The sequence below is a fragment of the Pteronotus mesoamericanus genome, unplaced genomic scaffold (genome assembly GCF_021234165.1).
Source record: "Pteronotus mesoamericanus isolate MK-2021 breed Mesoamerican mustached bat unplaced genomic scaffold, CSHL_Meso_final contig_56, whole genome shotgun sequence".
NCBI classification, from domain to species: domain Eukaryota; kingdom Metazoa; phylum Chordata; class Mammalia; order Chiroptera; family Mormoopidae; genus Pteronotus; species Pteronotus mesoamericanus.
The window spans coordinates 1,456,763-1,482,941 of NW_026555201.1; the positions used below are offsets into that span (position 1 = coordinate 1,456,763).

At 44.9% G+C, this 26,179-nt stretch overlaps 2 protein-coding genes and 1 non-coding gene across 3 annotated transcripts; 1 reads left to right on the forward strand and 2 right to left on the reverse strand.

The window, feature by feature from the left end:
- Positions 1–313: 313 nt before the first annotated feature.
- Positions 314–9,170, forward strand: TSFM (Ts translation elongation factor, mitochondrial). The gene is made up of 6 exons (XM_054580016.1): positions 314–465; positions 683–856; positions 1,431–1,559; positions 2,782–2,904; positions 6,632–6,719; positions 8,583–9,170. The coding sequence occupies exons 1-6, from the start codon at positions 367–369 to the stop codon at positions 8,987–8,989; spliced, it is 1,020 nt and encodes a 339-aa protein (XP_054435991.1). The 5' UTR covers positions 314–366; the 3' UTR covers positions 8,990–9,170.
- Positions 6,345–6,471, reverse strand: LOC129076097 (small nucleolar RNA SNORA25). Its single transcript, XR_008529709.1, has one exon. It is a non-coding gene; the product is annotated as a small nucleolar RNA SNORA25 (small nucleolar RNA).
- A 1,164-nt stretch (positions 9,171–10,334) lies between the features above and the next one.
- Positions 10,335–24,771, reverse strand: AVIL (advillin). Its single transcript, XM_054580015.1, has 18 exons — positions 24,630–24,771; positions 23,516–23,712; positions 21,957–22,065; positions 21,763–21,873; positions 21,254–21,456; positions 20,716–20,794; positions 20,518–20,616; positions 19,473–19,626; positions 19,280–19,380; positions 18,656–18,793; positions 18,385–18,543; positions 17,440–17,619; positions 15,882–16,027; positions 15,630–15,774; positions 13,769–13,957; positions 13,118–13,186; positions 11,881–11,997; positions 10,335–10,448 (listed from the first exon to the last, which is right to left on the reverse strand). The coding sequence occupies exons 1-18, from the start codon at positions 24,699–24,701 to the stop codon at positions 10,335–10,337; spliced, it is 2,382 nt and encodes a 793-aa protein (XP_054435990.1). The 5' UTR covers positions 24,702–24,771.
- Between the last annotated feature and the right edge of the window lie 1,408 nt (positions 24,772–26,179).

Here is a 26,179-nt window from a genome sequence, read left to right on the forward strand (position 1 = left end):
CCTACCTCCCTAAGTAACCTTTGGCAAATTTCTGAACCCACTCACCTACCTCACAATTTTGTCCTGGGTCATAAATGGATAATGAATATTAAAGAGTATTGGAAATAAAGAAACAAAGTGTTACTACGTGTCTCGTGTTGTTATTTTGTGACGACTTTGTCTCATTGTTTCCTATTTCACCTGCGAGCATTTCCGTCTGCCCTCTCAATAAGCCGCGTGGCGGAGGAGGGCGTGCTCCCTCCGGCCAGCAGGTGGCGATAGCCTCGTTCGACACATTCTGGTGGAGAGGTTTGGCCCTGCCGCCACGCCGTAGGCCTGTGGCTTCATTGGCGTGCCGGCCCCGCACACTTTGCGGTGGCCGGGGAGATGTCGCTGTTACGGTCCCTGCGCTTCTGCCTAGTCCCGCGGAGCGGGAGCTGCCCCGTGAAGGGTCTTGGTCCCTGCAGCGACCTGGTTTGCTTGCAGGTCTCCCGTGCACCCCGACCTCCGACCCCTTTTCGGACTCCGTCCCACCCTTCCCCCCTCCCTCATTGCCTCCTCGCGGTCCAGGTTCCGCGCGTTGCTTTTTCCCCACGTCCAGAGCCCCAGTCCCTCCTGAGGTCGCCTCCACGCGCACTTACTTTCTGCCTTGGAGGGCCTCTCTGCGTTCTGCTTCTCATCCCTCTCTTCTTGCCCCCTCCAGGCAGGGCCCCTTCCGCTTCAGTCGCCCCAGCCATGGCACACATTTCACGCGGGGCCCTGGCTGTCTTCCTCGGCCTCCAGCAAGGAGCTCCTCATGAAGCTGCGGCGAAAAACGGGCTATTCCTTTGTAAACTGCAAGAAAGCTCTGGAGACTTGTGGCGGGGATCTCAAAAAGGTGTGTGGGAGGCGGGGAAGGGAGTAGGGCCGATCTGTTTCTTAGGGAGGCCGCGCTGCAGTATTCATAAACGGCCCACCTCTAGGTAGGATTCTGACCGAAATGACCGCCTCAGCCTTTGACTCTGTCTAATGAGGAAGCGATTGACTCCGGATCCCAGGGTTAACCTTACTCCATCTGGCAAACTGCAGTGCTGTTTCCTGCTGCTTGGAGCTGAAAGGACTGTGTGAGCTTTGGAGTCAGATAGACCAGGACTAAACTCATGGTGCCCTCACACTAACCCTGTGACCTTGGACACCTTACTTAATCTTTGAGAGGTGCATTGTTCTTGTGTATGTAATGAAAATACTAGTATCTGCTCCATAAGGTTGTTGTGAAGATTAAGGTTATCCAAAGCACCAGACACGATTTGGCACTCAGTGATAGGCTGCCAGTAAATGATAGATTACTTCAGTTTCTATTATGGAATTGAGGAGAAGCAGAAAGAGTTAGGGGACCTGAACATATTTTAGAGTTCTGTTCGGTTCTAAGCTCTGTGACTTTGCCATCTGTCCTGTTTCTTTTCAATTTATAGGCAGAGAGCTGGCTCCATGAACAGGCCCAGAAGGAAGGCTGGAGCAAAGCTGCCAAGCTCCATGGCAGGAAGACTAAAGAAGGCCTGATTGGGCTGCTCCAGGAAGGAAACACGACTGTGTTAGTAGAGGTGAGTTGTGGAATTCCAGAAAGCAGGAACAGCTGTCCCTTCGTTGTAAGGCTTTGTGGTATACTCTTTGCCTTTTTTTAAAATTTTTTATTTATTTATTTTTAGAGAGAAGGGAAGGGAGATTGAAAGAGAGGGAGAGAAACATCAGTCAGTTGCCTCTTGTACATGCCGCAACTGGGGACCTTACCTGCAACCCAGGCATGTGGTCTGACCAGGAATCAAACCTTCAACCTTTCACTTTTGCGGGACCCCACCCAACCAGCTGAGCCATATTGGTCAGGGTTCTCTGCATTCTTAAAGAAGAGGTTTTTGAGAACCATAAAGGGTAGTTGAGTTAAACCCATGAGACCACGGGTATTAGCTGTGGATTCAAGTTTAGAAATGCATGTCTGTGTTGATGAGAAAAAGACTAGCAGTCTAGAATAGCACTCCTAAATGTGAGTTTGGTGTAGCCTTATACCTTGTCACTGATTGTTTCCTGGACCAGTTTGATTGTAAAGCTGGAATTGTATTCATTAGTTGATGGATAGAGAAAAGCTGTTGTAGAGGTTTCGGGGCCACAACTGATGATGAAATCAGAAGGGTGGATTAGAGTTTAGAGTGAGAGAAGGAGATAAAATAAGCTGATAACAAAACTGGTTTGTAGTTGGTGGAGGCTGGAGAATAAGTCGATTATGGCATGTAGCCGCAGGCAAGTGGCAAACTTGTAGTGAGTCCTTTGGGGACATGATGGAACCATCTTTTGAATGTGCAGGTCATTGCTAATTAAGGGACACAGTGGGAATCAGTTCATTCAGTTTTTGGCCTCTAGCTTGGGGAGAAGCTGCAGATTTAAAATTCTGGGGTTCTCTCTTTTTTAAAATTTTGTTTTAGATATTTATTAATTTGATTTTATTTATTACTTTTTATTAAAGAGAGGGAAGGGAGGGAGAGAAACATCAATGTGTCAGAGATTGATTGGTTGCCTCGCATGTGCCCCAGCCAGGGACCTGGCCCACAACCCAGGCATGTGCCCTGACTGAGAATCAAACTGGAGACCTTTCACTTTGCGGGATGATGTCCAACCAACTGAGCCAGGCTGGCCAGGGCTAGGGTCATTTATATCTGCTTTGTTGAATCTACAGCTTGTTCTGTCAATACCTTGGTTTACTCTCCAACCTTAAGGCACTTTTGGAAACCATCAGTAAACAGCTTATACAGCAATATCAATTCATTCCTGCAGGTAAATTGTGAGACAGATTTTGTTTCAAGAAATCTAAAATTTCAACAGTTGGTCCAGCAAGTAGCCCTTGGAACCATGTTGCATTGCCAGAGCCTAAAGGATCAACTCTCCACATATAGTAAAGTAAGTTTTGGGATCTCCAACATGCTGGATTTGTTCCACCCTTACCCTCCTGTCCCCATTACGGTTTTTGTTTTTCCCTTTTTTCAAACATTCTTGTGTCTCCCTTACTTCATGTCTCTGCTTAAATGTTATCTTTTTGGAGAGGTGTACCCTTCCTTCTGTGGCTTTGTCCCCTTAATAAGTAAATTAAAAATTTATCGTTTTTCATTTAAAATTTGTGCTATAGTGTTTATATATATTACATTTTTATTTATTTGTATGTTGTCTGTCTTCCCCATTAGAACACAAGCTTTGTGAGGCAGGGAATTTGACTTTTTACTACTATGTCTCTGTTGAAGGAGAAGTGGGCCCAGCAGTTGGTTGAGGCTCGGGAAACCTGTGTTAAGTGAATGAATGAATGCCAGTGGGGTGGAGTCAGTCAAATTGAGTGCAGATTTGTATTCAGAAATCTAGAATGACCTGAGGAGAGGATTCCTAAAGATGTTGGAGAAGGCACAATTTAGGAGAGTAAGGATATTCTTGTCTCTCGAACAATCAAGAAAATAATATGTTTGCTTTCGATTCTTCCTTATTGTGAAGGCAAAAATGAATCAACTGTGTACACAATTTTTTTTGTTTAGTGCCACCTTTTTTTTTTCCTGTTTTCTTGAGATCCCATGGTGTATGCCAATTGTCTCTGGCATTAAATAGTGACATTATATGAAAACTGTATTGAAATTATCTTTTGGAATTGTATTGAATAGATGAGTCACTTGAACTATAAACGAATCTTGACTTTGCCAGTAACTCTCTTTGTAACTTTGAGCCATTATATTGTGTTTCTGTTTCATTATCTGTAACAGGGGACTTTTATCCCTTTAGCTTTATTTTTTTCCCCTTTTGATCTTAAGTTAAATTTTTTAAACTCATTCTGGAAAAAAAAAATTCAAACTTATAGGGAAGTATTCCTGCCAGTATTCTACAACAAACTGTGGTGGGCTTTTAATCAGAGTCATCATTTGTTAACACTTTGCCTCATTTGCTTTATCAGTTTTTTGGTTTTTTTTAAAAATCCTCACCCAAGGATATGTTTATTAATCCCTAGAGAGAGAGGAAGAGGGAGAAGTGGGGAGATCGTGGAGAGAAACAGCAATCGGTTGCCTTCCATGCCGTCCCATTGGGAGAACAAACCATAACCTAAGATATGTCCTGACTGGGAATCAAACCTGCAACCTTTTTGGTGTACAGGATGATGCTCCAACCAACTGAGCCACCTGGCCTGGGTGCTATATCAGTTTTTATATACATATTAATATCATTATGATTTTTAGTTGTCATGTCTGTTTAGTTTTTTTGTCTTTCATTACATTGACATTTTTATACAATGTCCTTCAATTTGGGTTTGCCTGATGTTTTTTCATATTTAGATTCAGAATATAGGATTTACTATTTCTATAAAAATAGGAATAGTAAAAGCAATTATCCTGTATTTTTCTCAGAACATCATATCAGGAGGCACATAATAGCTGTTGGTCTCATTATTGATGCTAATTCTTGGTTAAGGTAGTTTGCCAGGTTTCTCCACTGCAAAGCTACCATGGTCCTCTTTGAAATTAACAGCTTATCTGTATGGGGGATTCTTTGAGATATATAAACATCCAGTTTCCAATAGTTTTAGCATCCATTGATGAATCTTGGCAGATCAGTTATATTACTGCGGTAGTTGCATAATGGTTATTTCTCTAACTCCTGTCACTTTTTAAATTTTTTTTCTTTTATATTAATTTTGTTAGTTGGCGTTCTTCTGTAAGAAAGAGACTTCTCCATTTTTTTTAGTACGAGCATTGACTCATGGATCCTTACTTTATAAGTAGGCTACAATTCATTGTATTACCCATTATTTGATGCTCAGATTATCCCTGGATTACTTTATGGGTATTTCTTTACTTTTTGGTATACAAGATATTCTGGGCTTATGGCATACTCTCCTTGCCCCAAACAATGTAGTTGTTCACTTTTCTAAGGAGTCCTGATCCCTTTTGGTGGGGGGATGGTTTTTAGAAACCAGGATCTGAGCATTAGGTATTCTTGTTCCACTGAGATGCCACTGCTGCCTTGTTCTTTTAGCAGACAGCTTGGGGGTGGGGGTGGGTGTGTGTGTGTGTGTGTGTGTGTGTGTGTGTGTGTGTGTGTGTTTTAATTCTAGTCCTGCACCACAGGGTTCTTTTCTTCCCACATTCTGTCTTACCTTCCCTTTTTCCTAGTGAGCGCATTGGCTCCTAGCAACTTACTTACACACCAGATTGTTTGAGAGTTGCTATACCTGACCACTGCAGGTAACAAACTTGCTTAGGAGTTTAAGATTTCTTTGACGTTATTTTTAAAAACATTTTACTTATTTATTTATAAAAAGAGGGGAAGGGAGGGAGAAAGAGAGGGAGAGATACATTGATATGAGAAAGAAACATTAATTCGCTGCCTCTTGCAAGTGCCTCGACTGGGAACCAGGCCCACAACCCAGGTGTGCACCTTGACGGGGAATCAAACCTTGACCTTTCACTCTGCAGAGTGATGCCCAGCCCACTGAGCCACACCAGTCAGGGCTCTTCGGTGTTCTTTCTGTCTTTACATTGAAGTAATGAGGTCAAAGGACCATATTGAAAGTTCCTTGGATTAGTTTGTTTTCCTTCCTCTGTTAATATAATTTGTGTTAATTTAATCTTTGAATGTGTAACACATTAACAAGGTTCTGAAAGTTAGAACTATAATAATATACACACATACAGATGCCTTTACTCCCTCTTCTTTCCCTTCTACCCTGTTTCCTATCCACTCCTGTAGATAACCAACTTTATTGGTTTCTTGTTATCCTTTGTCTTTTCACAAAAATAAGCATATTTATACAAATACCTTTTACAAAATGGTGGTATAATTTTTACATGCTCTTTTAATTTGCTTTTTTCACTTAATACAGCCTGGAAATACTCCATAGCAGCTCCTTTTTTTTTTTTTTTCTTTTTTCAGCTGCATAGTAAACCATTGTATGGCTGTGCTATGGTTTATTCAGCCAGTCTTCTGTCATGTTTAGGCATTTAGGCTGTTTCCAATATTTTACTATTAGAAATCATTGAGTAACGTTGTACATATATATGTTCATATTGTTAGAAGTGTATTGTCAGGGTAAGTTCCTAGAAATAGGATTGCAGGGTCAAAGGATAAAAATATATGTAGTTTTGTGAGCTATTGTCCAGTTCCCCTCCTTTGGATTGTACCATTATGCAGTCCAACTGTCTGCAAACCTTTTGCTTTCCAATTTTATGATTGGTAATGCAAATATTATTCCTGATTTCTAGGAAACTACATTTTAAGAAGTTAGGGCAGATGATAGGGGGTGGTATAGTGATAGAATAAAATATTTGCAAAAATGAAACTGTTATCTTTTTTTTTTTTTTTTTTTTAATTTTATTACGTCCTCAGGAAAACATAGCACTATTGAGTATCTATTACATCTGATGGAGAACTTCAGTCTTAGGTCACAGCATTAAGAGCTCCTGGTTTTGGTCCCATAAGCTGTCTCTGAAATGTCCTGTCATCAATTTTTAAAGTCCTTGATTTAAAGAAAATGTCATCTATACTTAGTTGTCTTAAATCATTTTCTGAGAGATAGGCTGTATTTGCCTAGTTTTTTGATAATTGGAGTAGTACCAAACTGATTGTGTGTAATTTGTGTGTGTGTGTGTGCACTTAGGGTTTCTTGAATTCCTCTGAGCTCTCCGAACTCCCCACTGGGCCTGAGAGGGAAGGCTCTCTCAAGGATCAGCTGGCATTAGCAATTGGTGAGTATTTGTAAGGATTCTGGAAACTGGAAGTTAAGAACTGGATCTCTGTGTCTTTGTATTCCTCCAAATCTAGATCAAGAATCGCAAACTCATGTGCCTAAAATGGTCAGACAATATGAATGTGCTGAGTGGGTTGTGTGTTAGATGTTAGGGAGCAGTAGGACCCTGAAAAGCTCACGCTCTTCTAATGGGAACCATTACCAAGTTCTAGCTAGTTGTTACCCTGGGGGAAAATGGGGTTCCAGTGTTGTCAGAATTTTAAGGTTTCTTTAAAAGAATTTAGATTTGTATACAAACATCTCAGGTTTTAGCTGTTTGCCACTAATTAAAAATTATTTCCACGCTTGGCATGCATCACTGGGCTGACCAAACAAAACATGTCTAGGCAGAGATGCCTTGTGACTTCTAGATGACTACTTCTCTATACACTATTAGGGAAATAGTATATCAAAGGTCATTTCACATTCTTTATAAAGGGCCTCAGGAAGATTTAGGGGCATTGTTTTTAGGAGTTTGGTCTTTTTAAAAAATAAGTCTGATCCTGAACTTGTGAAGGTACAGTTCATGAGAACCCGCTCACTGTGGGAACTGTATCTCGATCATTGTGGTGGGACTAGTGGAGATTTTGCCTTCTTCCTAAGTGTGCTTGATGGAGGGAGGGAAGTAAGGCTGGGGTTTGAGATTGCTGGGAACTTATTGCTCATCTGATATTTCCAGTCAAGGCATCAATTTTTATCAAGTCTTCTTGATGTATAATGTTTCAGTGAGTCAGAGATGGGAAACCAGGCAGACAGCCGTGTATGGGACTTATTAAGAAATTTTGGAAGAACTGGATGTTTCAGCCTTGTCAGTTTCTGGGAATTAACTATTGAGTAGGTGCTTGGAGCTGTTGTAAGATTCTGGTTTCTGGATTCTCCCCTTTTATGATTTCTAGATATAAATTATGGCTAATTCAGGGATATTTATCCAGACCCCTTTGTTTATTCTTCTGCACCTTCCAGCCTTTTGGCTTATTTCAACTTCTTTTAGAGGGTAGAGCATCCTGAGGGGAAAACAAATCCATTTTTGGTTCTCATCAGCACATCTGAAAATGTTAAATTTTTTTTAAATGAGAGGAAGTTGAAACTATCAGATGACACAGGGTTTTGGATTTTCTGGGGTTTTCAGTTGTGGACTTTTCCCTGATACAACGGATGATCAGGAGTTGTCTGTGTCAGTTATGGCGGCATCTGGGAGGGATGGTGATTTGGTGGGGAAAAAAATACTTAATTGCTTTGGAGTGAGATCTGAATTTTAATTCCAGCTATGCCATGTATTAGCTATGTAACCTTGTACTGGTAGGTTACTTAAGCTGTCTAAGCCTAACTTTAATAAAAATAGCCAGCATTTGAGTGCTCACTATGTGCCAAATACTGTAATGTGCTTTTATATATATATTGTTTATTTTTCCGAATAATTGTGCTTCCAGGTTATTATAAGTGGTTTCATTTCCATTTTACAGATGAAGACACTAAGGTTTAATAAATTACTAAATTAGACTGTGTCATTAAGTCACTTACCTAAGGTCATACAGCTGGTAAGACGCAGACCGGAGTCCAGGGTCTGTGTGACATTATAGTCTATGATGTTAAATGGAACATGCCAGGCACATAGTTGGTGCTCCATAAAAGTCCTCCATGTCCCAACCCGCTCCTTGCACACACCTTTTCCTCTTTAAACTGAACATGGTATCTCCATCTTACAGCATATCCACAGTGGAAATGCAGAGGACTCTCCCAAACTTGGCCACCTCTGTGTGTATTTTGGTACTACCACAGGCATCATATTTTGGAAGTGTGTGTGTTGTTTTTTTTTTAATAGGGAAACTGGGAGAAAACATGATTCTTAAACGAGCTGCATGGGTGAAGGTGCCACCTGGGTTCTATGTGGGCTCTTACGTCCATGGAACAATGCACAGTCCTTCACTCCACAACCTGGCACTGGGGAAGTACGGAGCCCTGGTCATCTGCGAGACGTCTGAGTGCAAGGCAAACCTTGAAGACCTTGGCCGCCGCCTTGGGCAGCATGTGGTAGGCATGGCCCCTCTCTCTGTTGGCTCCCTGGACGATGAGCCTGGAGGAGAGGCAGAAACCAAGATGCTGTCCCAGCCATACTTGCTGGATCCCTCTATCACATTGGGACAGTACGTGCAGCCCCAGGGAGTGTCTGTAGTAGACTTCGTGCGGTTTGAATGTGGAGAAGGGGAGGAGGCAGCAGAGGCTGAGTAAGTTCCAGAGACTTTTGGCCCAGGAAGAAATGTTTCTTCTTAGTTCTGAACATTGTTAAAAAAGAAGTTATTTCCTAAGTCTCTTCATACCCAAGATTTGTTTTTCATTTGAGTTTATAATGAAATTATACTTAATGGGTAAAGTTATGAAATAAAATTGTTGTATAATAAAGAGAATAGAATCTTTTCCTTGTTTGCATAATGCTGGGTTTAGCCTTTTTGTGTCTTGCTTGTGACAAATTTTAGAAAACAACAGGTGGGCCTTATTGAAGTGTCTGACAGTGTCTGGGAAAACAGGCATCAACATGCTCCCTTCCACATAGATTTATTATGACATCCCTAACAATTTTGACTCATTCTGTCTTCTATGACATGGAACTCTCTTGTGATGTTTTAGACTGTACTTCTATCCTGGAACATCCCAGCTACATTACTCCTGCCACATGGATTCTTTTGGAATTGTTGACTTACAGTTGTTTGGAAAATGTGGTTCATTTGTTGATGTCTGCAGTGTGCTTTGAAGGCTCTCTGTGGTGGTATACACACTGGTTCTGGCCTCATTACTGAAATTAACAACACATGACCCTATTTCTCTTTTGGATAATGGGGTGTGGGTGGGTGGGGACTGAGGTTTACTGGACAGATGTGAAGCAGACTTTAGCATTGTTGTGCCAGAAATAGGAATTACAGTGGTTCAGTTATCCAGAGAGCTCACTCAGTAGTGCCTGTTTACTTTCTACTGAGACATTCCTTCCAACAACACGTCAAATAATTACTATAATAGGCAAACCTATGATACTGAAAAGGACTCCCTTTTGCTCATACAGGTATCTTTATTGGGAGAGTTAAAAAGCTCTGAACACATTCAGATCTGGGCATTTGGATTTTGGCTCTGGGGTATACATGTGATTCACTTCAATGATTTATAGGTTACATAGGTTTTGGAAATACCATTCTTTCAAATTGAAAACTTAGCTTTTTGCCTTAATATTAAACACTTTACACTTAGTGGGTTTCTTTTTAATCTTCACCTGAGGATATGTAAAATTTCTTTTTCTTTTTCATCCTCTTAATTTTGACTTCTTCAAATTGATGTAGTTTTAGTGTTTTCTGCTGAGGCTTTATAGTCAGAAGGCCACAAAAATAAAAAAGTGGATATTTAACATTTTAGGTATATAAAAAGTAAGGAATGCAGGGATGAGAAAAATGGAGAACATGCTGTGATTTCAGACACTATTTATCTAAGTAGCTGAATGTTAGGCAACAATTGGTAGATAAATTCTTTCCCACTATTGGCACTCTCTGCTTGCTTTTGTGGTCTTGCAATAGGTGTATGCTTTCTTGCCTTAGAAAAGCCCCTTTTCTTTCTTCATTTGGAGCTGTTTCCAGCCAGCCAGAGCAGCAAATTGCTTTCGTGTGATGCCAAACACAGAAACAAAGTCCTGTTCAGAGAGGTAATTCTAAGAGAAAACAAAGTTTCCAGTTAGAAGGAAGACATGGCATCTATCACTGCCAACAGAGTTTGGGAGGGGGGGCTAAGAGGGGTGGGTCTTTGAAGGAGGAAGCAGAACGAATGTTCAGAAAGTCTGTAATGGACTTAAATTATTCATTGGAGAGTTCTTCAGGTTGTAGGGTCCCATCTTGGCCCGTGAAAGAACTGCCTGGATTCACTGCTCTCACAGCTTCACCTGGCACCAGTTTCTTGCCAGAAGGACAAGAAATGGAATATATATTATATATGAATTCTAGATATTAGGTTTTGGCTAAATGGAGAACTAAATTGAGTGATGGTTTTCCTTGCTTTATGCCCTTATCTACCACTTTTATCCAGATATTTTCAAATAGAAGATCTTATTGAGAGCATAAAATTCTCCTACCATTCATTTATTGATGTTTAATCAATATTTTCTATCCAAGTAAAATTATTAAGATATGACCGCTGTTTTTAAGAAAGTTGTAGTCCAGTACTCAAGAGTTGGTTAGATGAGACATTGTGGAAGATCTAAAGACCCTTCCCAAATCAAATCCTTCAATGGGAGAACCCATTCATTCATTCAACATGAATACGTTAATGCATTCAACCAAAACTTAAGAAGTGCCTACTATCTGCCAGGAGGTAAAAAGCTGAGAATATGATGGTGAACAAGACAAAGTCCATGCTCTCAAGGATATTACTAGAGGGAAAAGACAGATGATGAACAAGTATAAAAGGAGGGGGTGAGGGAAGCAGTGTTAGGTAGGGCAGTCAGAGAAGTCCTTCCTGGGAAGGTGACCTTGGAGCTGAGACCTAAATGGGAAGGAGTTGGCTCCTTTATGTTTTTTTCAGGCAGGAGCAATAGGAAGTGTCAAGGCTCAAAACCTGGCATGAGCATGTTTGAGGAAAAGCAGCCACTGGCAGAAGGGGGCTAAGCGAAGAGGGCAGTGGTGTGTGAGATGAACTCGGGGCGGTGGGGGGTAGGTGTCAGACTGGGTAGGGCCTCAGAGGCCATGGAAAGGACTTTGTATTCTTTTCTAGGGCAGTAGGAAGCCATTCAAAGTGCTTTAAATAGAACAGCGTCATCTATATTAAAACCCCATTGGTTGTTATGTGGGGAAAACATTGTAGAGAGGGTGTGGCATCCAGCTGGATGACTACTGCAGCAGATCGTGACGGCTGGACCAGCCTGGCAGCAGAGAGATGAAGAGTGGACAGGAGCTGGCCGATGGGTTGATGTAAGAGGTGAGAAGAAAGTAACAAGAAGGAGCCCTCAGTTTTTGGCTTGAGCTGCTGGGTAGCTCAAATGTCTGTTGAGTGCTTACAATGTTCCAGAACTGTCCTAGTCTGTATATTGAGACAGGTGCTTACTCATGGAGAGTTCCACTTACATCAGACACATTTCTTCAGCTACTCACTTCCTTTTTGGCAGGGTCCACATCCTCAGGCAATTCTTGGTTTTGATTTTTCAATAGAACTTCTATAGGGTAATATTTTATCTCAGAATCCAGGGACAGAGTTGTATTCCTCATGTCCTAGGTAAGATGAGATAAAAATGTAGACACAGGATAAAAAACTGTTCAGGTCTGTGCATTTGAAGTTCTGTGTATATAATACTAAGATTTTGGTTTATACCACGTTACCTTTTGCAATTATCTTTTAGAATATTTGTCCCCAAACCGGGCTGCATGTCAGTCATCTGGGAATCTAAAATACTCAGATTTTGCAGTTCTTGGGAAAGATGACTAAGTCTAAAGTAAATCCTGTACAGCCAGCTTGGCATAAATGCTGTGCTTAAATCTCATTTAAATACTGTGGTCAAATCCCTTCTCTTGGCACTTTAGTTAGGCTCTACATTTTCAGCCTTTGCATGACTTTTAAATTGAAGTCATACTTTTTTTCAGTACATTTTAAAGATGCTTCATCACCATTAGCTTTGGGATCTTGAGTTTGTAGAGCACAAAGGACAAAATTGCTGCTCGGTTTGGACAGCTGGTGCCATACACTCATCCTAATGTTAAATTGGAGTTGAATTCCTGGCCAGTGGTTCCACTTCTTGTAGCCATTGAAACGGGTAATGTGCCTTGGCTGGTGTGGCTCAGTGGGTGCCAGTTGGTGCCAAGAATCATATGGTGTGGCTCATATGATTCCCAGTCATGGCACATTTCTGGGTTGCCTGCTAGGTCCCCCAGTAGGGGGTGTGCGAGAGCAACCACGCATCAATGTTTCCCTTTCTGCCTCCCTTCCCCTCTCTAAAAATAAATAAAATCTTAAGAAAATAAAGGTAATGACCTGAATTTCTCTGGATCCCACTGTCAGAAACTGATAAACATATCATTTGGGTTAGAAACATATTACTTCTGAAAAATGCTGCCAGTAAGTTGAATCTGTCCTGAATGACAGAGAGTTGAATAGTAAAATTAGTTGTTGTTTTTTGTTTTTTAAGTCTGTTCTGAAATCTGGAGGGCAGTAAAATAAGGAACTGGGTTCTGAGACCTGCTTTTCAACTGATTAAAACAACCTTTGTATCAGAATAGACCACTAGAGTGACACTAAGAAGAACATGATAGGGTTTCACCCATGTCTCATCTGTAGCATTTGCTTTTTCTCTCTGGCTCCAGTTGCATGTGGGACTTGCTCCTCCAAGAAACTCACAGCAGTGATTCTTATGACAGCAGCAGCGTCTCCCAGCTCTTCTTTTAGCTGTTCATATGATTTCCCTGCCTGAAAAGAAGAGATAGAAAACATAAGATGAGGTGCTACATATGCCATCTCAGGCCTACTCTGTACCCTTGAAAGAAGCAAAAATTCCAGGGAATCAGAAGGCATTTCAAGGATAAGCAAAAAGGAGAATCTCCCCTTCTGGGCCCATGCAGGATTGGAAAGTACATAAACATAATATGCTTTGCTGGTGGTCCCTCAATGCTCCATACAAGTCTTAAGGCAGAGCAGTTGAGTAGGAGTCAGAAAATCTGCTTAATTGTGAGTTTAGACAAATAACTTCGCTAAGCTTCCTCATCTGTAACATGGGACACAATGTTTACTCTAGCTGTCAGGATGGTTGTGAAGGTTCAAAAGATGTGTTCTAAACGTTACTTGTACAGGCGGCTGATTCCTGAAACACGCTGTGACTTCTGTAACTGGACTTAGTGCTGTGGGGTGGGATAGGGGGCGGGAAATAAAAAGCCAGGAGGGGACAGGGAGTAAAGGAAATGCCGACTGGGAGTTACTCAGTCCTTGAGCACCCCACCTTCCCACTGAGCTCCCTCACAGTAGGAACGTCTTCCCTATTCTCTCTGTTCTTACACTCCAGAGGTGAGAGTCCCAGGCCAAGAACCAGCCTGTGAAGGTAGGAGGCTCAAACCCCTGTTTAATGATCAGGATTGGCGTCTCAGGGTCTCGGCCACTGGGGTGAGTGTGCAGGTACTCCTGGGCCGTGGCAAGAGCTCTCTCCTTCTCTGTGGCATTGGCCTCAGCCCCAATCCACAAGAACACCTGTTGTGGTTGAGATTGAATATTTGTTAATGTGCTCATAACAAGGACTACGTACCAGACAATAAACACTCTTTTACCCCTCAGCAATTCACACAGACTCAGCAGAGAAAGCTTTTCTCAGAATCATCTTGATTTGTGGTTTTAATTTTTAATTAAAAAAAAAGATTTTATTTATTTATTTTTAGAAAGGGGAAGAGAGGGAGAAAGAGAAGGAAACATCAATGTGTGGTTGCATTTTGTGCACGCTTTGCTGGAGATCTGGCCTGCAACCCAGGCATGTGTCCTACACTGGGAATTGAACCAGCGACCCTTTGGTTTGCAGGCCAGTGCTCAATCCACTAAGTCACACCAGCCAGGGCTTGATTTGTGGTTTTACTTGGCATGTGTATCTCCCACATCTACATCTTCAGTTCTGAGCTCTTTCTCTGAACCTCAACTTCCTGAATCCAGCTTCTTGCAAAGCACCTCCTCTTGGCTGTTCAAGCAATTCAGATATATTAACATCCTCAAAATGTAGCTCTTCTTTTCTAAACTTATGTCTGTGTCTTCATTCTTCGTGGATCGTGTCCACTCAGTCATGTCTGAGGCAGTACCTTGGGAGTCATCCTAGATGACCCCCATATCCAGTGAGTTGCCACGGCTGTCCAGTCTGCCCCCTGGGCATTTGTCAGATCTGTCACCACCCCTCCATCCCTACTCCACTGCTCCTATGCAGGCCTGCAGCAGCTCTTGCTGGACTTTTACAGCAGCCTACTGACTGGCTTCCCCGCAGTGTCCTCTTTTGTTCTCATGCCCATCTCTCCTCTCCTACACTTGCTGGAAGCCTTTATATAAAGCACAGTCTGACCTTGTCACTCCCCTGCTTAAATTTCAGTAGCTTCTCACGATAAATCTCAAAATTCTTTGCATGATAGGCAAGCTCCGTGCCTACTTCTTCAGCCCATCTCTAGGGTGCTCTTTAACTCTATCTTGTGTTCGGATAATATTATTTGTAGTTCTCTGTATACTAGATTATTTCGTGATTTGCTATTTCCTTTGCCTGGAATGCCCCCTTTACCTGATTAGTGCCTACTTATACTTTGAGAGTCAGCCTCGGAGCTGTCTTCTTCAGGAAGTCATCCCTGAACCGCCAAACTGTGCTCCCTTGGCACCTTTGTATGTACCTCCATCACAACAAAGTGATGCTTCTATGTTTCCCCTCCCTCTGACCTGTAAAGTCTCAAAGCAGGATGGCACTCTTTGCCTTGGCAACACCATGCCTAGCACAGCGACTAGAACAGAGGAGGTGCTGAATATGTTTGCTGAGCTGAATTGAAGAAGATGTATGTCATGAGGGGTTGCTTGAAGATATCCCTTTTTTTACCCCTATGTACCTAAAAGGCCCATATTTCTGAGTGTGGAGTCTGCTGCTATTGATTCTGAGAAAAAGAAGTGCCTGATGATAGGATGACCTGATTTTCCCACGGCAAGGTGGGAAAATTCCCAGGATGGTAAGTTTTAAATAACATTCTGTTCTCTCCAACGTTGGCAAAAAGCAGTCTTTTTCATTTGATTGACTTGGGGATGGTCCAGGATTTCCCTGGGTTTATCTCGGCAGGGGAGTTACTACGTAAAAATAATCAAAATTGTGAGGATCTTTGTCATTTGTTCCAAGCACTTGGCTGTGTGTTACCTGGTCCCAGGTATCCAGGAGCATCACATCGTCAGGGTTCAGGTCATCCTGGGTGAAGTCTGTGATCTCAGTGACAGTGAACCGGCCAGTCTTATTGGAACATTCAAAGAGACGGGACTGGACATCTAGGATTTCCTGCTGTAGCCTGCAATACAGTCCATTTAGTGGAACTGAGCTGCTTAGAAATCATGTGCTGTTCACAAGCCTGGAAGGCAGGGGGAGCCAGGAGGAGAGGATACTGTGGTCCCATACCTTTTGTTACTGGCATAGGGAGTTTTCCCTCCCAGCAGGTCCCAGAACTCGGGGGGCTCCTGGCCCTCAGCCACAGCATCTTCAGTGCCATTACAAAGAAGCCCGGCCAGTTCCTTAGCCATTGCCCGCTCATCCCCACTAGACCCCTAAGAGTAGGATGAGAACATAGAACGTAGTTGCACACGACGATGTTAATGTAGGAAAAAAGCTTCTGTGACTAATAGCTTAATATAGCCAGGATCAGCTGCCAAGCCACAGGACTTTCAGGGAGGGAAATAGGTTTTGTTCCAGTGCTGGGAAGGGCTTGGGGTGGGGGGAGGACAACACAGTGTGGTGCAAAGAACGGAAGTGGGCTCTGGAACCCCCAATGGATGTTGACAAGAGTCACCTTGTTTTGGTTGCGGTTAAAATTTTAGCACCTGCTTTTACTTTTTGTTTTTTAAAGAGAAAAACGTAAACTTATTTTTTATGTACAAGAAAATGTGTCCTTTTTGGCATACAGTTCTATGAGTCTTGACATAGAATCATGTTACCACCACCACAAAGAATCAGAACAGTTGCCTGGGCCCTGCAAAAAATTCACCAAGGCTACCCCTTTGTATCAAGCCCTTCCAAATCCTTAGCCTCTGGCAACCACTACTCTGTTCTCCATCACAGTAGTTTTGCCTTTTCCCAAAGGTCATAATGGAATCATATATTGTGTAGCCTCTGACTCTGGCTTCTTCCACTTAGTATCACCCTGGCAGTTGTGACTATCAACAGATTATTCTTTGTGTTGCTGAGTAGTGTTCCACTGTATGGATGTAACACTTTATTTATCTGTTCTCTAGTTGAGTTGCTTCCAGTTTTTGGTAATTGTGAATAAAAGTGCTATGTTCTATAAACATTCGTGTTTGGGTTTTTGTGTGAAGACAGTTTTTTATTTCATGTGGGTAAATGTCCAGGAGTGGGACTGTTGGATCATATGGTAAGTATATGTTTTATGAGAAACGGATTGTTTTTCAAAGGCCATATTTACATTCCCACCAGCAACGTGAGAGAGTTCCTGTTGCTCTGCATCCTCGCTTGCACTTGATATTGTCAATTTTTTCAGCCATTCCAGTAAGTGTGTAGAGGTATCTCATTGGGTTTCACTTACATTTCCCTAATGACTGTGATGTTGATCATCTTTTCCTGTTTAATTTTCTTCTGTAAAACAATTCAGTGCTTTTACATGCAATCCAGTCTGAATGGACAAAATTGCATTTTTAGTGTTTTTGTTCAGTGGTAATGCTTGCCCTATTATAACCCACCAAATTGGTGTGAAAAGATGGCCTCATTCAGCCCCTGTCCATTTAGAAGTTTACGGAGTGTCTCCCGGGTAGGAGTGAGCAATGCTGTCATTGACTTTTTAATCGGAGGCCTAATTGTAGAGAACATTGGCAGTCCTCTTGAAGATCCTTTTGGAAAAAAGGCTCCTCTTTTTGTGGACTGTTCCAGCCTACTCTTTAGTTCCTTTGCCCTTGATGACCTGAGGGTGGGCGCGGGGCTGGCATGGCCACTGGGCCCAGCCTCCTACCTTGCCATACCACAGGTAGTGCTCCGCCTGGGTCCGCAGCAGGAAGACGTCATTGGAGTTTAGGGAGGAGGCAAAGGCTGAAACTTCCACGGCTTTGGTGTTAGATTTGTCATTTCCTTGAATCTGGAAGAGTCTTACCGGAGGTTCGGGCTCGGCAGTTCCCTTCCTGGAAGTCCCGCCCTAGAGAGAAGGAGAACAGCATAGACTCAATTTAATGTGCACCACATAAGTAGAGCACTGGGCTAGCTGTTGTGGAGAACATGGATGTATTTGACACTGTCTTTGTGCTTGAGGAGTTTGTAGGCTAACTGGCAGAGGTCGGGGTGAGCTGGAGTTACGGTACCAATAATGTTAGCTTTCGTTCTGAGGCCTCCCTTATATGCCAGACATTGTGGCTGGTTGGTGCCTATGTACATCATTTCATTGATCCTCCAAATAACTGTGAAGGTTATTATACCATAGTACAGATGGGGAAACTGAGGCTTAGAAACCTCGCTAATAAATGGCAAGACTAGGATCTGACCACAGACTTGTGTATATCAAGCACGTGACATTGTATGTTTTTGGTAGTGCTTCAGCTAGGGCTTCGTGGAAGAAGTAGGACTTGAATCTGAAGGGGCACGTTCAGTGAGGGAGGCGGACAGGGAGTGATATGGCAGATGTGAGAGCTAGTGAGGAGACCCACCTGATGAGTGGAGTTGGGTAGGTTAGGGAGCGGAGAGGAATGTACCTACACAGGTGTATGGGTCAAATTATGAGAGACCTTGAACATTAATTAGGCTGTGGTTTGGACTTGAAGTCCTAGGGAGTTGGGATTCACTTTAGTGTCTTAGAGAGATTAACCCCTTGTCCATGTTACCCCAAGGCCTGCTCCCCACCCCTCCCCTCCTCTACTATAGCCCCTGCTGGCTGGTTAGTTCTGTAACTTTATTTGACGGTTCTCACCTCAAAAATAACCAGCTTTCCTTTGAAGATGGCCATGAAGTGGCGTGGTTCCTTCCCCATGGTAACCCGAACCTGCACAGGAGCCCCATGAAACTTCTGATCCACCTCCACGGCCTGGTACGCCGAGGCTGCCAGCTCGTCCTGTGAGGCGTGGCGGCCCTGCAGTGGTGACAGGAGGGATGGGCCTGCTACCCCTGTCCCAGCTCGGGGGCCGAGGAATCATCCTCTGAAAGCTGAGGGCCTGCCCCAGGCCAGCCTGCCCCAGGCCTACCTGCCAGATGTACAAGATGTAATGTGGTTTCCCGTAAACCTCGTATGTATAGAGAACCAGATAGCAGTCTCCCCCATAAAAGAAGCCATACCACTGATGCTCCACGGGGACCAGCTCCAAGTTTTCAATTCTCCAGACCTGGGCACAAAGGAGACACAATTCCCCAGTGATGGGGGTCCTATTTGAAGAGACAGCTGCCTGAGGGTATGGGGCCAGGGTCGTGCTTAGCAGAGAATCCCCACATGAGGCAGTAAGGTCTGTCCACTCAGTCCCCCACCCCCGCTGGTGCTGCTTTCCCAGTGGTGAGGGCTTAGCCATTTGCATGATTTGAATCTGTAGGAAAACTGGATTGCCCCCGGGCAGGCGCCTCCCCATTCCAGCTCAGAGATGATTTGAATAGATCTGCCAGTTGAGCTAGTGACAGCTTACTGGGGTGTTGCCTTTCACGTCCCTGAAGAATTGTGGGAACACTGCAGACTAGCACACCTCTTGGAGAATACTCCTACACACTGGAGATGAAGATGAAGCAAAGCAGACCCAGAATCCCCTGCGCCCTCCTCTATAGCAGGGTAGCCAGGAGGGCCAGTGCTGCCCGCCAGCCCTGAGGTGGGCATCATCCGTTACCTCAATTTTTCCACTGCCATCATCCACCATTCTTTCCTGGGCAGCTACCTCTGGTTTGGTGTGCAACAGAGTCACATCAAATTTATCCTGGAAAACTTTAGCTGTTTGAGAAGAGGTTGGGAGAAGCCAAGTGAGTGATGAGCCTAACTTTCTGGAGTCCCAGCAGGGAGAAGATAGTTTGGGGCAATCTTACCGATTTTGCCAACGCTGAATATTTTCCCCAGGCCCGTGGTCTGCTCCTTCACTGTCCACTTCTGGAACAGCTGCTTGAACATGGCTGATTCAGCACCATCATTGACGGTCTCCACATTGGTGCTGCTGGAGTAGCCCTTCATCTTGATGAAGTTCTGTACACAACCCCCCAACCCCCGAAAGGCAGGTCAGTCAGGGAATGCACTGAATTCTTTGCTGGGTTGGCGATTCACGGCTTTGAAGCCAGTTGGTAGAATTGCTCCCTTGCTCCCTTCTGGGACTGAGTCAAATTCTAACTCACTTCTGTGTAGGGACAAACTTGCCTGACTCAAGGAAAGGACTGAACTGAACCTTTTCTTTTTATTGACCTGCCATGATTATTATTAATTTTTTTGCATGATCCTTTGTACTTTGTTCTTTCAACATTCATGTATTCTACTGACTTTGTACACATTCATTTGTCCATTTATTGCTTTTTTAAGTGCATCCTGCTGGGTTCATCTGCATGGGTCTGCACAATATCATAAGCTCCTTCAGGACAGGGCCATTAACCTTGATAAGTTGTATCTATCCCCTTCAATAATAACATCAACCACCCTGAGTGGTGTGGCTCAGTGGACTGGGCATTGACCTGTAAACCGAAAGGTCACTGGTTTGATTCCTGGTCAGGGCAGAAGCCTGGCTGCGGGCCAGGTCCCCAGTTGGGGGGTGTGCAAAACGGACTGATGCTTCTCTCACACACTGATGTTTCTCTCCCTCTCTTTCTCCCTCCCCCTCTCTCTAAAAATAAGTAAAATATTTAAAATTAATAATAATAGTAACATCCACCAGGTACTGTTCTGAAGGCTTTCCAAATGTTACTGAATCCTCAAAACAACCCCAGGAGGTGGTATTAAACCTGGATTTGAATCCCAGTTTGTCAGATGTCAAAGTCCATTCATATACCTGCACGGTCATATGCTCAAAAGCCTAGTATCGCTCTCTCAGCACATCCGAAGTGTTACCGACATAATGTTTGGACAATACTGCACATCCGTAGCTCCTACCAGGGCTGTAGACATGGCCATCTGTTTCTCAGCCTTTGTGGCTCCTCTTCCTTTCCACACATAGACCTTGGATCCACCATGGTCCAGGATATAGCAGTCCTGGAGAGGCCAGGGATGAAGCGGTCACACACTGCCCAGGGCTTGCCTCTGAAGCCAGGTCTGATCGCCCCATGCCAAACGCACCCGAGCTCCACTTACATCGTGGTTCAGCAAATCCTGGACCAGAGGCCTCATTGCTACCTCTGTGACCTCCAGCTGCCCAGCTGAGTCTGAGACACTGGAAAAGGGAGAAGTTAGGCAGTACCTTCTCTTCTACACAGCATTTAGTAGTCATTTGATATTTTCCTGGCTTTGTTTTAGTATGGAGTTTCTGTGTAGAGTTTGACTTCCCATGACAGTCGTGGCTTGAATGCAGATAGGAATGTGAAGGACTCTGTTCTCTAAAGGAGACTTTTATGTCTCTCTCCAAACACTATCCCATCCCTGTGCATATATAGATCCAAGTAAAGGAGGAGTTTCCCCCAAGAGACCAGGAAGGGTTGCTGGCAAGAACAGATGATAGCTGCCTCCTTGAATCAGAACACCAAGCTCTTTCTAGAAGCTGCATTTGAAAAAGACTAAAAGAAAGCCAGACTCCTGCACCCAAAATAAGGAGCCAAGCAGAAGTGCCTAGTGTTCTCGGGGACACCTTGCCCTTGCCCCAGCTTCCAACCAGCAGCCAGGTTCTGTGACTCACTGATATAACACGATATTTGATTTCTGCTGCTGATCTATGATCTCATCTGGGACCGCAGGCTTGATAATAGAACGCCGGCCCAGGGTGTCCTGAAGGACCTTCGTCAGCTCTGGAGTTGCCGCCTCCTTGTCTCCCTCGATCACGCCTATTTCAGCACGGCCTCCTCGCTCCCTGTCCCGAATATCTTTTGCCAGAAGCATAGCCTGTCAAAAAAAACCCATGGAAATACTCAGCTCCTCTGCCCCCTGCCCCTTTCTGCCTGAGGCTTTGGGAGGAACAGTCCGCACCCCAGACAGAAGTTAAACTGTTGTGAAGGATTCCATGGGCGTGTCACAGATTCACACACACAGCCTCTTTCTCAAACAGATTCTACTCCAAGGCAGAGGTCTGCCTTGAATTTCAAGGAAAAGCCAGCCAGGAAGGAAGAAGGCAAAGGCACCTGAGAGAGCCAAGACCTACGGCCAGGCCTGAGGGAGAGGAGAGAGCGGGAAGGCTGGAAAGAGCTGTACCTTTAGGCGCTCCCCACTGTTGCTCTCTGGGCCATTCCATTGGATGATAACCTTCCCGAGGTCCAGCAAGAAGACATCACCTTGGTTAAAACTGTCCCAGCTCATTTCCACCTGGAGGTCGAAATTATTCAGGAGGAATTCTTAGGTACCAGATAGAGGCCCTGAGCCCAAAACAAGGAGTGGGCAGGACTTACCTCAGTGGCCCTTATGTTTCTCTTCCCCTTCACGTGTAACAGCCGCTTCACATCATAGGTGTTGGTCTCCACGTGCTTCATCCCAGAGGCCACACCCCCCTTCTTGTAGCTAAGGGAACATCCATTTAGTTATTTACTGAGCACCTGCATGTGCAAGGTACGGGGGAGACAGTGGTGAATTACACAGATTCAGTCTCTGCCTGTGTGGGTGATGACTGTAAATAAGCAAGGTAAATCTAGTTGGTAGTAATTGCTGCCACAGAAGTAGACACAGTGATGGACATTTGAACAGAGTGGTCAGGGTTGTCTTCTTAGGAATAACATACCAGCAGAGATATTAAGAGGAATAGGAACCAACCACAAGGAACTAGTGCTCAAGGAGGGAACGTCAGTGATAAAGACCACACAGCATGAAGGAGCGTGCTTTAACAACTGTGAGTATCAATGTGCAGCTGGGAGAGAGGCACAAGCCAAGTGGCAGCAGAAGCGTTAATGACACTGTGGCCTTAAGACCAGCCCACTCCTGGAATCAGTGCATCTGCCCCTGGTACTCACCCCAACCCAACCTCCATTGCAGATGTCCCACACATGAAGGGCATGCAGAAAGCCACCCTGGAGTGGAGGGTGGGGCTGCCTTTGGGTTCCCTGGCGACTCAATGTGATGCCCGGTGCCCAGCAGGTCCTCAGTCAGTGGGAACTGCAAATCTGCAAAAAGCTGGCTTGAACCAGCTTCAGAATTCTTGAGCTCGATGGAATTACTTTTTTTGCAATCTCGAGTGCAAAGTTTTGAGTAATCAGACTCATTAGTTCATGGAACAGTATCATTATTGGCCTTTACCAGACCCCTCTCTTGTTTTAAGTATTTGTGTATTCTCTTTTATTTGCATACCTTATTCCCAGTCCTATTCTAACACAGGCAACAATTCTAACAGTTTAACATCTACTTCCATTCTGGTGAAATGCGACCTATGATTTTGTGTGCCTGTATTTTTTTTAAAACAAAAATTTGCATTCTGTTGCACACCTCAAGGCTGTTTCTTACTACGTTTGCTAAGGCTCATGATTTTAAGTTCTGTCTGCGTGTTAGGTATGTCTCTACTCTGGTTGCTTCCAGCCCCTGCAGAGTACTCCTTGGTATCAAGGCATATTCTTCCTGCCCAGTCACCCAGCGATGGGCTTCTACATTGCCTGCAGTTTCCACCACCTCTAATGATACTGCTGGGAACATTCTGGTTCGTGTGCCCTTGTGGAGCTTGGTCTGGGAAATTCCTTTGTGTTATACACCCAGAAGTGGGATTTGCCTCAGGGGCAGATGACTCTGGGATGATGTGCCAGCCCTCCCTGCCACCAGCAAGGCAGGAGGGCTCCCATTTGCCCACAGTCTCGCCAACACTTGGCACCACCCAGCTTTCAAATTAGTGCTCCTCTAGTAGGTGGAAATGATAGCTTTGTTTTCATTTACATTTCTTCGATTACTTTCATCATATACTTATTGGTCCTTTGGGTTTCCTTTTTGGTAAACTGACACTTTTGTCCTTGCTCTGTATATAACTACTCACATGATGCCCTGCTTGAAGTAGCCGCGGAAGGTGTCGGACTCATGGTACTGGACCTCTCGGTGCTGCACGGGGCTGCCCCCCAGGTAGTCATCCAGCTGCGTGGTGTAGATGGCTGCGCAGCTCTGCTCATCCTGAGAGGAGTCCTTCCCGATCCAGAAGTGGATGTCCTGGGAGATGACCCCGCCCACTCTCCGGGTCTGGGATGCAGCCAGAGAGACCAGGTCAGGGAGCAGCTTCCCCTTCGATGCTGGCCTCTCTGGCATGGGAAGAACGCAGCATACAGTGGCTTGTGCCCCATCCTTGGCGGGCTCTGGACCCTTCTCCCTCCCTGTAGTGGCCCCTGTGCAGACCTGCTATGTGGCTCTGGCAGCCCCAATAACCTCCCCACATTTGGGAAAAGTTAAAGGCTTATTGTTCTCAAAATAAACGGAGAGCAATAGAGACTCTTTCCAACTTGGACTGCAGACTCACCTTGCCGCTCCTCTGCCCCCTGCACTTACCCAGCCAGCACAGCGCTGACCTGTCCATCTGCATGTCTGTCAGCACTGTTCATGTGGAGTGTCGTTTCCTCAACTAGAATGATCACTCTGAGGCCAGAAATGGCTTGTATTTGTCTGACCTTCCTCCACCCCACTTTATTCTGGGGTCTGCCCCCCTCCCCAGGGAGTTGTGCTGTTTGTGAACTACATATCCAGGTTCAGAGTGAGGGGCTCACTCCCACCTAAGAATGGCCTTTAAAAATGGTCAAACTGGCCCCGACCAGTGTGGCTCAGTTGGTTAAGCGTGGTCTTTCAAAGCAAAAGGTCTCAGGTTCAATTCCTGGGTTGCAGGCCAGTTCCCCAGTTGGGGCGTATGTGAGGCAACGGATCGATGTTTCTCTCACACATCAATGTTTCTCTTCCTCTCTTTTTCTCTCTCTTCCCGTCTCTCTCAATAAAAATTTTTAAAAAATGGTCAAACTGGAGGTCCGTCTTGTACAACACTGAGGAAGAGTCAGGGTGGATACCAGGGGCCTGATTAGCATCAATGGCAGATTTTTCAGTGTAACCTGGCTCTCAGGGGAGGAGATTGTGGGAATGAGGGGGAAGGGCGGTGGGGGGTGGGCAGTGCTCACCGAGAGGATGACGTAGCAGTCCCCCTCATAGAAGTTGCCATGGGCACTCAGGGGCACCAGCGCCAGCTCCATTTTCTAGAAGGACAAGGAATGTGCACAGGCTCCATTGCCTCCTTCCTCTCCCTCCTCCAACCCTTCCTTTTCTCTCCATCCTTTGGCACAGGCAGCAGGGGAGAGGTAGGGGAGATGTGTCCTACCGATCTCACAGGGTGTGGCAGCGAGTTACAGGATTCGCGTGGCCACCTTCTGAGCTCAGCCCAATGGCCTGGTCCGAATCTGGGTGCCTGTCCTCACCCCTGTCATCCTCCCAGCTGCCTGACTTGTCCTGTCTTGCTGCACGGTGAGGAGCCGTGGGAGCCACCTCCAGCCCATTGCAGGGAAAAGAGTTGGCTATAAGCTATCAAGTAAAACCCCTCCTCTGAGCGGCTGCCTCATGGCCGCTGACACCGTTCTCCAACTCTGACCACCAGTGCTGGCCCGGGTCCGAAAGAACAGAACACTGAGATTCTGTGCAGCTTTGGGGCGTGAGTGCCAGCAGTGTGCAGGGCTCCAAGCCCAGTATCCCCATCTTTGGAGACTGGTTTGGGGCTCTGATTTGTCACCTGCATGTCTGTCTTGTGTCAGAAGACACAAGATGCAGATTTTCATCACTACTTCCAAGTGAGGTAAACCCACAGTCATACTTGTGTGATTTCTATGTAAAATGTGTGTGAATGTAAAAATGTTGCCTTGAATGCCAGACTGTGAAACCAAAAGGTCATCGGTTAGATTCCTGGTCAGGACACATGCCTGGGTGCGGCCAGGTCCCCAGCTGGGGGACAGGTGAGAGGCAACACACATCAATGTTTCTCACCCTCTTTCCCTCCCTTCCCCTCTCTTTGAAAATAAATAAATTTTAAAAAATGTTAAATATCCCGTAACTTATGTACAATATTTTTTTAAAGAATCTATTAGTTTTGAAAACAATAGAAGTGTCCTAGGTCTCTCACAAGCTCTGAGCTGCTTGCTAAAGGCTGTGACTCCCCCTCCCAAATGGAGGGTAGTGGAGTGAGGCATCACCTCTGGGTTTCATGCAGCAGCCACTCAGCTCAGCTCAGAGCAGGGGGAGTGGTGTGGGTGGGGGTCCTCGCATCTGGCAGGGGGGGCTGCCCAGGCCAGGGTGGTTCCCGGTTACAGATTGCTGGAGCTCAAGATAAGCCATAGGAGCTCAAGGCCAGGTAGAAGTGATGAGCTGTGCCCCGGTCTGTGCAAGTGCCCCCAAACCTACTCTACTACTTTGCAGGAGCCAGAACCCTCTGAAGAAGACTGGTTCTATTTTTCTGTCAGAAGCAGCCAGGAATATCAGTCTCTTGGGTGGGCCTTGGCCACACCCATCTCACCAGGGCATTTACTGGAAGTGCAGACTCACTGAGCAGATGGCTGAATAAAGGGCAAGCTTATTTTTCTCAGAGCCCTGATCGCCAAGGCTAAGAACATTTCCTCCACCTGCCACCCACCCGCTTTGAGCACCCAGGAAAGGTCAACGGTAGGGAAATGAGCACTTTGATGGC